The 14,355-nt window shown below is 37.1% G+C and overlaps 1 protein-coding gene across 30 annotated transcripts in view; it reads right to left on the reverse strand.

Annotated features, from left to right (window-relative positions):
* The window catches only part of LOC114671950 (uncharacterized), a 474,108-nt gene that overhangs the window by 434,781 nt on the left and 24,972 nt on the right, over window positions 1–14,355 (reverse strand). For 14 of the 30 annotated variants that reach the window (XR_013402448.1, XR_013402446.1, XR_013402450.1 and 11 more), the window contains exon 2: window positions 4,527–4,606. The exons of the other annotated variants lie outside the window; for them this stretch is intronic. Coding sequence is in view for 4 of the 14 variants with exons in the window: in XM_077958661.1 (XP_077814787.1) it covers window positions 4,527–4,606 (80 nt within the window). In the remaining 10 variants the exon portion in view is untranslated. The remainder of the gene's footprint in view (window positions 1–4,526; window positions 4,607–14,355) is intronic. 30 annotated transcript variants of the gene reach the window in all.

A 14,355-nucleotide genomic window follows, 5' to 3' on the forward strand; every position in this document is an offset into this window, starting at 1 on the left:
AAAATATGATAAAGGGGATATCACCACTGATCCCACAGAAATACAAACTACCATCAGAGAGTACTATAAACACCTCTATGCAAATAAACTAGAAAATCTAGAAGAAAGGGATAAATTCCTGGATGCATACACCCTCCCAAGACTAAACCAGGAAGAAGTTGAATTTCTGAACAGACCAATAATAGGCTCTGAAATTAAGGCAATAATTAACAGCCTACCCACCAAAAAAAGTCCAGGACCAGATGGATTCACAACCGAATTCTACCAGAAGTACAAAGAGGAGCTGGTACCATTCCTTCTGAAACTATTCCAACCAATAGAGAAAGAGGGAATCCTCCCTAACTCATTTTATGAGGCCAGCATCATCCTGATGCTAAAGCCTGGCAGAGACACAACAACAAAAGAGAATTTTAGAGCAACATCCCTGATGAACATCGATGCAAAAATCCTCAATAAAATACTGGCAAACTGGATCCAGCAGTACATCAAAAAGCTTATTCACCACAATCAAGTCAACTTCATCCCTGGGATGCAAGGCTGGTTCAACATACACAAATCAATAATCATAATCCATCACACAAACAGAACCAATGACAAAAACCACATGATTATCTCAATAGATGCAGAAAAGACCTTCGAAAACATTCAGCAGCTCTTCATGCTAAAAACTCTCAACAAACTAGGTATTGGTGGAACATATCTCAAAATAATAAGAGCTATTTATGACAAACCCACAGCCAATATCATACTGAATGGGCAAAAACTGGAAGCATTCCCTTTGAAAACTGGTAAGACAGGGATGCCCGCTCTCACCACTCCTATTCAACATAGTGTTGGAAGTTCTGGCCAGGGCAATCAGGCAAAAGAAAGAAATACAGGACATTCAATTAGGAACAGAGGAAGTCAAATTGTCCCTCTTTGCAGATGACATGATTGTATATTTAGAAAACCCCATCGTCTCAGCCCAAAATCTCCTTAAGCTGATAAGCAACTTCAGCAAAGTCTCAGGATACAAAATCAATGTGCAAAAATCACAAACATTCCTATACACCAATAACAGACAAACAGAGAACCAAATTGTGAGTGAACTGCCATTCACAATTGCTACAAAGAGAATAAAATACCTAGGAATCTAATTTACAAGGGATGTGAAGGACCTCTTCAAGGAGAACCACAAACCACTGCTCAACAAAATAAAAGAGGACACAAATAAATGGAAGAACATTCCATGCTCATGGATAGGAAGAGTCAATATAATGAAAATGGCCATTCTGCCCAAGGTATTTTATAGATTCAGTGCCACACCCATCAAGCTACCAATGAGTTTCTTCACAGAATTGGAAAAAACTACTTTAAAGTTCATATGGAACAAAAAAGAGCCCACATTGCCAAGACAATCCTAAGCAAAAAGAACAAAGCTGGAGGCATCATGCTACCTGACTTCAAACTATACTGTAAGGCTACAGTAACCAAAACAGCATGGTACTTGTACCAAAACAGGCATATAGACCAATGGAACAAAACAGAGGCCTCAGAAATAACACCACACATCTAAAACCATCTGATCTTTGACAAACCTGACAAAAACAAGAAATGGGGAAAGGATTCCCTATTTAGTAAATGGTGCTGTGAAAACTGGCTAACCATATGTAGAAAGCTGAAACTGGATCGATCCCTTCCTTACTCCTTATTCAAAAATTAATTCAAGATGGGTTAAAGACTTAAATGTTAGACCTAAACCATAAAAACCCTAGAAGAAAACCTAGGCAATACCATTCAAGACATAGACACAGGCAAAAACTAAAATACCAAAAGTAATGGCAACAAAAGCCAAAACAGACAAATGGGATCTAATTAAACTAAAGAGCTCTGAACAGCAAAAGAAACTACCATCAGAGTGAACAGGCAACCTACAGAATGGGAGAAAATTTTTGCAAGCTACCCATCTGACAAAGGGCTAATATTCCAAATCTACAAATAACTTAAACAAATTTACAAGAAAAAAACAAGCAACCCCATCAAAAAGTGGGTGAAGGATATAAACAGAGACTTCTCAAAAGAAGACATTTATGCAGTCAACAGACACATGAAAAAGTGCTCACCATCACTGGTCATCAGAGAAATGCAAATCAAAACCACAATAAGATACCATCTCACACCAGTTAGAATGGCAGTCACTAAAAAGTCAGGAAACAACAGACGCTGGAGAGGATGTGGAGAAATTGGAACGCTTTTACACTGTTGGTGGGAGTGTAAACTAGTTCAACCATTGTGGAAGACAGTGTGGTGATTCCTCAAGGATCCAGAACTAGAAATACCATTTGACCCAGTGATCCCATTACTGGGTATATACCCAAAGGATTATAAATCATGCTACTATAAAGACACATGCACAGGTATGTTTATTGTGGCACTATTCACAATAGCAAAGACTTGGAACCAACCCAAATGTCCATCAATGACAGACTGGATTAAGAAAATGTGGCATATATACACCATGGAATACCATGCAGCCATAAAAAAGGATGAGTTCATGTCCTTTGCAGGGACATGGATGCAGCTGGAAACCATCATTCTGAGCAAACTATCACAAGGACAGAAAACCAAACACTGCATGTTGTCACTTATAGGTGGGAATTGAACAATGAGAACATATGGACACAGGGTGAGGGACATCACATCCCAGGGCTTGTCATGGGGTGGAGACCAGGGGGAGGGATAGCATTAGGAGAAATACCTAATGTAAATGATGAGTTGATGGGTGCAGCAAACCAACATGGCACATGTATACATATGTAACAAACCTGCACCTTGTGCATATGTACCCTAGAACTTAAAGTATAATTTAAAAAAAAAAAAAGCAGTTTTCATTCGCTCCTGCTAGAATCCTAAATGTTTCAGCTATTTTGTGACTTCTTTTAGGATAATTTGTTGATTTGAATTGTCCACATCATGAGAGCAGGAAACTTTCAGATCCCTTTCCTGGTCATGGTGTTTCCATTTCCATTAGGTGACTCTCATATTTTTTCACCTGAAGCCCAAGTGTATGCCAAGATCCTTCCCACATCCCTGAACCAATGGGCCTATTCTAATCCCTTTTTGGTGGACAAGGCACCCTTTAAGACTCACAGCTTTACTCGGGATTAGCATTAATAGTTTTTCTTTTGGAATACATATAACATCCTTACGTATGAATTGTAAGGGTACTTTTAAATCACTGCAACATACCGAAGGTTTGTAGACATCAAGGCTGAATGCACTACTACATTAAGACAATACTTTCATTTATTTAAATACATTTTTAAAAGGATTATCATGTCATTGTACTTCCCAACATAATTAGAAGGAAAAGAGCCAGGACACAGACCTTCCCAAAAAATAGGTTGCAGAACAATATAACCTCCTTTTTCTTAAGAGCAAAAGTAACCATCATTCTTCCTCTTGTCTTTAAAAAATAATTTCACACCCCTTGAGGTTCACTGTTCTAAATTTCTTTTGATGAACAAATTCATACATCATAGGCATCAAACTGTTTAAAATTAGACAATAAGCTGGGCATGGTGGTTCACACCTGTAATCTCAGCACTTTGGGAGGCTAAGGTGGACAGATCCCTTGAGGTCAGGAGTTTGAGACCAGCTTGGCAAACATGGTGAAACCCCGTCTCTACTAAAAACACAAAAATTAGCTGGGTGTGGTGCTGTGCACCTGTAATGCCAGCTACTCAGGAGGCTAAGGCAGGAGAATTGCTTGAACCTGGTAGGCAAACGTTGCAGTGAGCCGAGATTGAGATTGTGCCACTGCACTCCGGCCTGGGTGACAGAGCAAAACTTTATCTCAAAAATAAATAAATAAAATATAATTAGACAATAATTCACTGAATTGATGGGAAAATCTTATTTTGCACTTTATAATATTGACATCTACTGACATATACCAGCAAACTTTAATTAAGAAGGATTCTGATCAGTTCATTTAATTTAATTTTAAATATCTAAAAGAGTAATACTATGTAGTTGGGTTTTTCAGTAATTTCATTAACCAGTCTCTATCTTCCAAGGTTTTACAATGTCTGTAACTTTTTGCAATATAATGCTTGTATTTCTTTTCAGCAGGATTTAGCCTAGCATCATGAGTAGTGGATAGATAACAACAAAAATTTTTTTAATGTAATCATGGCGTTTCTAACAAGCATAAGTATTCTAAAATGTTATGCAAGCCAAAAAAGTTATTGGTAAAGTTCTAGGAAAATATATTATGAGAATACCATAATGAACCTTTAGTAAATTAATTTACAAACTCCTCTTTTATCAAAAAGTTCTGATTGCTGTTTGGTATGTCCCTTAAGGCAAGAGCTTGGCCTTAGCCTCTAGTGACAACCAACTTGTTGGTGTTTCAAAGCAAAACCCAATACCTCCTTAAAGGAAATTTGAAATGGCAAGACTGAGAACCAGATTATAGTGGGACTGCAAGAAACATAAAACCTCTTGGAAAATCTTAGCAAAATAAGTTAAATAATACTAGTTACCGGCAGCAAATCCATATCCATGAGGGTCGGCAGCAATCTCGATTCTTGCCTCCTCAGAAGGAAGAATTAGACTGAGGGGCCTAAGGCAGAAACAGGAACTGAGGTAAGTTTTAGAGCAGTAGTGAACGTTTATTACAAAGTTTTGAAGCAGGAATACGAAGAAGTAACATACACTTGGAAGAGGGCCAGCAGGCGACTTGAGAGAGTCAAGTGCATGGTTTGACATTTTGACTTGGAGTTTTATATACTGGCATACTTCTGGGGTCCTGTGTTACTTCTCTCCTGATTCTTCCCTCGGGGTGGGCTGTCCACATGCACAGTGGCCTGGTAGCCCTTGGGAGGGGAGCACGTGCAGTGTGTTTACTGGAGTTGTACACATGCTCACTTGAGTCGTTTTTCCCTACCAGCCTTGCGTTCCTAGAGGAAGGTCATATACCAGTTAAACGCTGCCATTTTGCCTCTTAATGCGCATGCTTGAGTCCACTCGCCCAACTCCTGAGATTTTATTGGGAAACTGCAGCTCACCCGTTTCAGGTGTTTCTACCAATTGGAAGATGGCCTTTCCCTGGTGCCAGTTGTGACCAATTATTATTTTAGAGCGAGAGTTAACAACCACCTGACCATCACCTGATGGTTGCCTGGCATTCCTGGTATGGTGTTGGGGAGCCCTCTCCTGCCCTGCTCATGCCTGACTAGCTACTTACTGTAGCAGTATGAAGAAACAGGTTTTCTTCTATTTTACTCTATCATGAGTTCCATTTAATAAAATGTTAATTAACAAAGACCAATCATTGGCCTTTCTGGATTTAAAAAATAAATAATGTCTATTTAAGTGTATGATAAAATGTGCTTAATATAGTACAAAATGTATCACATTTTCCTAGAAATACGTAGATTAGTAGCAAGATAATGGGCAATGAGTAACATTTCCTTCAAGCTATTAAATTCTTTTAATGTTCCATAGTATAGGGAAATGTGAATCTAATTCGAGGTTATACTTTTAAGGACTCTTATCTGTATTTCTCCAGTGAGTTGTTATTTCAGAACATTTTGTAACTCTTAGTAGAGACACCTCTCATTTTATAGTCCTGCAAGTTGAAAAAAAAAAAAGCATTTGGGAGTTTCTGACACTACAAAGTTTAATTTTCCTAGCACAACTGAACTATTAGAAGTTTGACTGCTATCCAATATACTTAATGCCTTTTATGTTTCCTGTTCATTTTGGATGGGAGCAAAAGAAATGAGACTGAGTCATCTTTTAAGTCAGCCCCTTAAGAATAGAGGATTTAAGACAAGAGATTGCACAGGTGTGAGTTGCCTGACCCAGTGATCATATTATAGTAGGTGAAGGATGGCTTTAACTCTAATCACAAAAACACAGGAGATAGCCCTGAGTCCAAAGCCAAATTGAAAAGATGGGCAATCTGAAACATGGGGAATCTTATTAAACCAATCAATCAATCAAGAAATATTTATAAAATGCCTAAAATGTGTTTAGTGTTATTTTACCTATTAAAAATCAAACATTGAAGACAAGGAAAAAATAAATGCTTGAAGAGACAGAATATTATATTCTATATTAGATAACAATTTAAAGATAAAATCAGCCTCAAAAGAGGGAACCAAGGAGCAAAGAGAATACCAGTAAAATCAGAAGTGAAAAATAGAAAAACAATTGACAAAGAGAATTAAATGTAAATGTAGATCAAATAGCATTAATGAATACTTTTATAAAAAGCAATTGATTGGCTGGGCGTGGTGGCTCACACCTGTAATCCTAACAGCTTGGGAGGCTGAAGTGGGAGGATCTCTTGAGCCTGGAAGTTCGAGAGCAGCCTGGGCAACATAGTGAGATGGAAGGAAGGAGGGAAGGAAGGAAGGCAGGCAGGCAGGCAGGAAGGAAGGAAGTTGAATAAAAGGGTCACGCCTGTCCCAGAAGAGAAGGAAAGAATTGAAGTAACAAAACTGAGTCTAAGATAAAATAATGTCAGAACTAAGAAAGACCTCAGGGACCCAACCCCGGTTCCTCCAACTTGGAAGGCAAGGGCCAAACGAGAGTTGGTGTCCTGCCTTAAGATCACACCAAGAAACAGACCTCAGACTAGAACCCAAATCTCTGACTCCCATGCTGCCACTTGCAACACAAGTTCAGCTCAGGGTCTTAATGCAAAGAGAGAAATAATTAAAGCAGTGGCCATAAAGAGGGGAAAAAAAAAAAAAGCTTGAGAAAAGAAAGAGAGGGCTTGAATGGAGGACACAGTAACAAGACATCGTTAGTAAGGCCTGAATTCTAGGAGGTCCAGCCAAGCAGAAGTGGATGTGTATTTTATTTTGACATGCCAAATAATTATTTGAGTTTTAAAATGCCCTTTGCTTTTTTTCATAACACTTACTTTTTTCGTGTTCATAAGCACTAAAATAGAATTTCAGAAACTTTATAGCACACTCGACCTTTTTCAAATCTCCCAGACAAACTCCAAACTCACCAGCCTTCCCCATCTCAGGAGTGTGAAATCTTATTTTCCAGTTCTCTGCTCAAATTTAACAAGCCACCTCCTGCTTAACCTTCTTCTGTGAAACCTGAAAGCACCAGACAATTGTATGCCCAACCCTTGCTCCTCCGAGCTCCCCCACTCTCCCCTTCAGGAGTCCATAGAACTGCAATTTCAAATCTCTAATAGCCCTCTGCTACCCCAAGTGTAATATAAACCTTAACTTCATATCTTTGCACCTTAAATATAAAAGAACCACCCCCCTCCACTTTAAAAAACAAAAACAAAAAAAAGTCTTTTTAACCATCCCCTCACCCTCTGGCTTTAAAAGAGCAACATTTAGAGAGCATTCAATTATCTCCAAAGTATCAAACACTGATTAAATAAATCTATGCCAAGACTGGGGTTTTGTTGATGATATTGTTGTTTCTACTGCTTTCTGCTGAAGATATACTCAGTGAAAACACTACGGCTCTCAATTAGGCAGCTGGGTGACTTATAAATATATATTTATGTTTGAAGCCTAAGTGGCCATTGGCTTCCCTACTGTTTTACTTAGCTAACAAAACAACTCTATCAAAGTAAGTATTATTCCAAAACCCAACTTCCTGTGCAGAATGCTCCCATATGCCCCATCAGTCTAGCTCTCTGATGAACTACATCGTTTCTTATAAACTGTCCATGGCCCATAAATTTCCAAGCATAAAGGCTATTACTGTGCTGTGCAAATCTGCTGAGAATTTGGGCCTTTCGAACTCCATTTTACCTGGTTGAAAATGACACTGGGGGAGAAAGTCCATCTGCAAACTTCCTCTCTTCTCCCTCCTTCTCAGGGTCACTTCCTATTTTGATCAATGAGAATTATTTAATGTGTACAGGACTGGAACAAAGGTTGCTTTTGACTAATTTTGAGCAACTTCTGTATGAAATTGGCTTTTTTTCTTCTTGCAAGTGCTACATAGCAGAGTAAAGAGAGATTTGGGCAACTTTCTAATTAATCTGGACAATGTCATTTAGAAAACTAAGAAGGAAAAAATAATCAATTTTTCTTGTCCTGGCTAAATAATTCTGTACAATAGTGGAAGAGGCATCACAAGAGAATACTTTAGAATCCCAGGGAATGGCTAAATCTAGTTTATATCAGTACAAATTATGCTATTCGAGACTGTATTCTAATCGGAAAACATAAGACTGCTACCAGATCTCTAGCCCAAAAATGAACAACATTACTGGGCATCATCATAATCACCACTGGCATCATCTGCCCTTATGTCTGTGCTTTGCAGTATACAATAGGTTCCCAGACACAATCTCATTCAATTTTTATGAATAGGTACAAAGTGTTTAGAAGAAGAAATGGGGCATGGCGTGCCCTTGTCCCTGAGACTTCTTGACAGCTCATCACCAACTTCATTCAGTTTAATTTAACGATTAAAACAATAATGATGATACTGATAGCAGGTAGGCTATGCAGTGTGACCTGGAGGCCAGGCTATCACCAAGTATTCGCTACAAAGGAAATTAACACATAAGTTGATGTTTTCCAAAGTTACACCACTTAAATTTATCAACATCAAGTCTGATGGCTTCGAGAGCAAATGAATTTATCTCAGAATTTTTAAGACAAATGAGGATGGCTCCCCAAGTAAAGGATGAAACAGAAGAAAAGAAGGAAGACAGGAAGGGAGGGAAGATTCTGTTTATATCAAACATGATGTTTCAAGGAGGCGGGTTCCTTTTGCTAAAGAAGTGGTCTCACCTTGCCAGTCAACCTAGTATCTGACAACCTAGAATCTGTCTTTTCACCTTCACACTTCCATTCACATCTCATTAAGAAAACAGTGAGATGCTCTTGCTATTGTTAGTCTCTTTGACAGAGAATTGCAGTGTTTTGTTGAAGAATTCTCTCTGGCAATACAAGGAAATTGTGGCAGTTTGCATGATGTAGATATTTAGTGCAAAAGGGGCTAGTAATTTCTAGGGAGAAAAGAGAGGTTTTGCTTCCCTAATCACATTAAAAGCATTAAAAATTCTATTTTCAGGCACTTATAATCCTAATATGAAAATGTTCATCAAATAAACTAACTATAATATATCTAATCTAGAAGATTTGGGGTACAGATGAACACAAAATGAAATAACATCTCAGCAACCCAGTGTCTGTATCTAAATATTCCTTTCAGTGAAGTCTTCCTTTCTAAATTACTGTTGCGTTTATAATATCACGACAGTTTTCATCTCTCATTTCTTGAAAAACATTGTTTATTTTACTATAATATATATTCCACAACAATTAGGATTTAGCAATGCCATCTTTTTCCCATATATAATTCTCTATGCTATTTATATATGACTCTTACTAAAATTATCTTTCCAGCGAAATATTCAAAATTAATAACATGGTTCATTATCCATTACATACTGTTGAATGATTTGTAAAATCCTGACGTGAAAATCCAAAGTGATTAAAATATGATATAAAACTAGCACAAAAAGTTGTTTTTCATTGTTTACTCTGAAATTCATTTGTTTAAAGTGCTTATGTGTTGTGCAAGATAAAGTTACTCTCTCATGCAAGTTTTCTTTTAAAAAGATCATAAAATCTCACTGTGAATATTTAACTGAAGAGTAGTAACATAGTGTCAGATACTTACACAGCATAATGGTATAACACTCTGCATTTTGACATCTGTCCAGACAGATGTTTAAAACTTTTTCATGTTTGTCAGAATTTTTTTTAAGTTTTAGAAAAAAAGATCTGGGAATCATCTTTTGTACCAAAGCTACTTTTGACAATTTCACTGTCAACAATTTAATTAATTCAAACAGAGACAAGAAGTCCAGTGACTTACATAGGCATTCCAAGAAGAATTCAATCAAACTGAAAGTGTGTGTATATATATACACACATACATACACACACACACACACATATATATACACACACACACACATATATATATCTCCATAAGCAACTTTTATTTTACTGAATCATCATCATGGATCATCTTGTCTATTTACTTGGCTTATATGTATACAAAAAAACATTGTTCCTTATTTTGATATTTTTAAAAATCTGCATCAGTTTAGCAAGGAATTTTATTTTGAGAAGGAATCATTAACCAGTATAGTAGCAACAGCCATATTTTGTTAGAATATGTTCAAAGAGTAACCCTGAGTTCTCCTTTTCATATGCTATAATGTTGCTGCTAAATATGAATGTGATATATTTCTTTTTAATTAAAAGTAGTTGCGTTGTGGTGTGATTTTTAATAACTTCAGTGTCTTCGGACTTCTGTATTTTAGATTCATGTTGAAACTTGTACACCACCACATGCTGATTGCAAAATTCATTAGCGCATAAATCATGTTTTACTGATAGTCCTTTAAACAAAGTTGGCTTCATTGTGAAATGCTCACTGGTTGGCTTATTTATTATAAAGATTTGTCAGGCAGAGCAGTTAAGTTAATCAGTAACCAATAAAAGATTTAAATCTATAGATATGTCAGCCGATTTATTACTGAAAAATGTTTGGGCCTTCTTAATAAACACTCATGAAAACATGTTGTAATGGTTACTTCAGAAACCTTATTTCCATACTGCATACAAAGTTTAAAGGAGATTCTCTAGTTTAGTGGAAAATACAGACGAACATACATTATTTTCTTGAGTTTTATTATCTGACTATATGTCCATAGAAGATACTTAACTTGATTTGCTTTGGAATCAATATGCAGTTTGCTATTTCTGTTTTGCTACAAGGCTTAGTGTACTATCACTGAAAATAAAAGAAGTCTTTTCACATAGTCCATGTCTCTTGTAGGTAATAATATCTAATATCAATAATTTTCAACAAGGTTAAGGAAACTCACCCTTGGAAGGTTTTGATCTTATAATCTTCTTATTGATAAATCTTTACAGAAGAAAAACATGATACCAAACATAACTAGAAACAAATTCAAAGTAATGAACAAAAGCTTCTTTTTCTCCACTGGACCATTTTAGAAAACTAGTAAAAAGTATAAAACACCATTACTTTACAAGTGGAATTTAAGTACAAGTTGTGAGATTTTGAAAAGTCTCCAGGGCCTCAGTTTCCTCATCTTTAAAATGGTGCTAGGGGAGGGATTTAAAGGATTGAAATAGATAGATCTAAATTTCCTGAAAACACTGAAATTGTATGATCCTATGAGTCTATTAACAATCTTCATTTAACTCATAGGACAATACATTTATGACCACAAAGATAATGCAATGTCTTGCAAATGGTGTCTTTTCAACCACTGGTAGTGGTTACTGAGTAGTTACAACCCATGTTTCCACAAAGTTAAGGAAAGCTTTACAACTTTGTCTAGAAAACTCAGTAAATCTAGCCTATGATGGGATGGACAATTAAGATTTTAAAAGAGAATAAATATTCTCAACCATTTTTGGCTAAATTATTCGGCTAATTGCTCAAATTTGCATTTTCTTTTGCCAAGGTCTCTAAATATGTATTTTGCCCGTATTTGTCTTTGTAAGGCTTTGGTGATAAAGTTTGGGATTTCTTCCATTTTTTTTCTTCCTTTCTTCTTTATTGTTCTATTCATTTTAACTCTCTCAGTCAGCAAAGGACACGTGTAATATATTTTCACCATAACAGTATCTTTTGCTGAGACAAAAATGACCATAAATATAATAAGCAGGAGAGCGTGTATTTAGCTATCCTTAAATGAATCACGTTTAAGTGGAAAACTCACTTTCACCAACCCACTTACCCAAGTATGAAACCATGTCTTTGTTAGGCACCTTCTACTTGTGCCCAAAGTTCAGTATATCAGGAGGACAGCATTGTTTAGTGTCAGTTTTGTGTTTGATGTTAAGATAGCATGGGGATGGGGGCGGGGGGTGGACCCCACCTGGAATAAATTTTGAGTTTTGTTTGATGCAATAACTTTCATCACAAATGCATCAAACCCATTCCAAATCTGTTTGCAGCATGACCTTGAATGCTGTGCAGTCTCTGATGGACTTGATAGGAATAGCTTTAGAGCAGCAAGACTTTAATTTTCTTCCAAATGCATCTTTCTTTGAATTAAATGGAGGAAACACTTGTGAGTTTGCTGTCAATATATTTTAAGTGCTAAAAGTGCTGTAGCCTGAAAAGATGTTAAAGGACATAAAGGTCCAAAATATTTAACTGTGTATATGTCTATGATAGCTTAATATTTTGTAAGTTAAGTGTATTCAACTAAAGGTTGAACCAGTAACCTCAGAGCTTTACAGGCTTTCCCAATACATCAAAATATGCCCATAGGAAGCTAGGCATCTATTTGGAAGCTGTAATTAGATTCACTTGGTTATATATAAGAGAAGAAAGCAAGCTAACAGTGGCAAACAGAAAGAAAGAGAGAGGGAGGAAGGAAGGGGAGAGAGGAAGGAAAAGAGCAAGGAGAGGGTGGAAGGAAAGGAAGAAGAGAGGAAGGAAGGAATGGAGGGAAGGAAGGGAGAGGAGAGAGGAACGAAGGGAGGGAGGAAGGAAGGAAATAAGAAATTAAGTTTCCTTCTTGTGTAAAACTAGAGGTAGGCAGCCCAGGATTGGTAAAGCAACTTTAAGATGTCATCAGTAACCTTAGGCTTCTCTCTTTCTGCTCTGCCAGCTTACCAGGTGGTTTCTATCCTCAAAGCCACTTGATGGTTTAGGATAGTTGCTAAAACTTAGCTATAATATTCCAATTGCTACCTAACAAGTAGGAATAAAAAGAAGGGCAAAGGAGAAACAACAGACACTGGGGTCTACCTGAGAGTGGAGTTTGGGAGGAGGGAGAGGAGGAGAAAATATAACTATTGGGTACTGGGCTTAAGAACCAAGTGATGAAATAATCTGTACAGCAAACCCCATGACATGAGTTTACCTGCATAATAAACCTTCACATGTATCCCCAAACCTAAAATAAAGGTTCAAAAAAATGAAGGGCAAAGGGGTTTCCCCTAGCGGAGACCACTCCTTCTAAACAGCTTTCCCAGAACCCCACAGAGCACCTGTGTTTCTATCTGTTTGGCCAGAGTTTGGACACGTCCACACTTAGCTGCAAGAGAGGCTGGGAATTATCTCTAATTCTGAATGGCAAGGGGCCTGACTAAACCTCAGGTTCCCTTCTTAAGAAGGAAGGGAAAGTCAATGTTGGGGTATACAACAAGCAGCCTCTGCACAGAAATGCTTAAATGACTGGGGTGTGAAATATTTTTCAAGGCATATTCTAAGAACAAGGGGGAAATATATCTCATAGGGCTCCTATAACTTTAAAGTGAGAATCCCATAAAGCACATAATGCCTGATGTACCCATGCTCAAGAAATAGTAGCTAAATAGTAGCATTACTTTTAATGGCAAAAACCACAATTACTTTTGCACCTACCTAATATTAGGACTAATCATGTGTATTTTTATCACTTATTTTTTATTTTAATTTTAATTTTTAGTTCTGGGGTACATGTGCAGGATGTGCATGTTTGTTACATAGGTAAACGTGTAGGATAATCACGTATATTTTTAACCTCTAATTTAAAATAAGGTAAGCAATCAAAGGCTCCAGAGACACAGAGAGTGGTATTCCACCATTGTTTACCTGGTAAGTTTATCTCTGACTCTTTCCCTGTCTTTTCTCCTGCACTCTTAATTATTTCTGCTTCTAGTTCAGGTTTTCAAGTCTCCCTTGCCATACCTTAGGACTCTCAACTGCACCCACTCAGTAGTATTGTGTAAACCCATGAGTTACTACTTCAAATGTAGATAAAGTGTATGGTTTAAAAGAATCATAGTTATGAGAGGCAGGAGAGCAAGATGATTAAGAGCTTGGACTCTGGCCTCAAATGTAAAACCCCAGCACCAACATTTGGTCAAGGGTCCTTAACATGTCTAAATCTTGGTTTTTCTCATCTGCAAATTGAAGATAATAATTCCTCTCTCACAAATCATGCATGTAAAGCACTCAAATCAGATTCTGGCACGTTGTAAGCAATTAATAAATGATGGTGATTGTTATGCTATTAGAAGAAAGGGTGGGAAAGATGAGAAATCACCTTCATGGAGAGCCTCCTCTGTGCCTCTGTGTTGGCATTACACTTTGTGTAAAACTTTTATGTAGCTTTTATTCCTTGCACTAATCCTGTACATTGTTAAGCCTTTGCTATGGCTTAATGTTTGTGTCTCCTCTAAAATTCATCTTAAATTTTGTTTTCTTTATATTATTATTATTATTATTATTATTTGAGACAAAGTCTCGCTCTTGTCACCCAGGCTGGAGTGCAATGGCACATTCTAGGCTCACTGCAACCTCTGCCCCCGCCCGGGGTTC

The sequence above is a fragment of the Macaca mulatta genome, chromosome 13 (assembly GCF_049350105.2).
Source record: "Macaca mulatta isolate MMU2019108-1 chromosome 13, T2T-MMU8v2.0, whole genome shotgun sequence".
NCBI lineage: Eukaryota > Metazoa > Chordata > Mammalia > Primates > Cercopithecidae > Macaca > Macaca mulatta.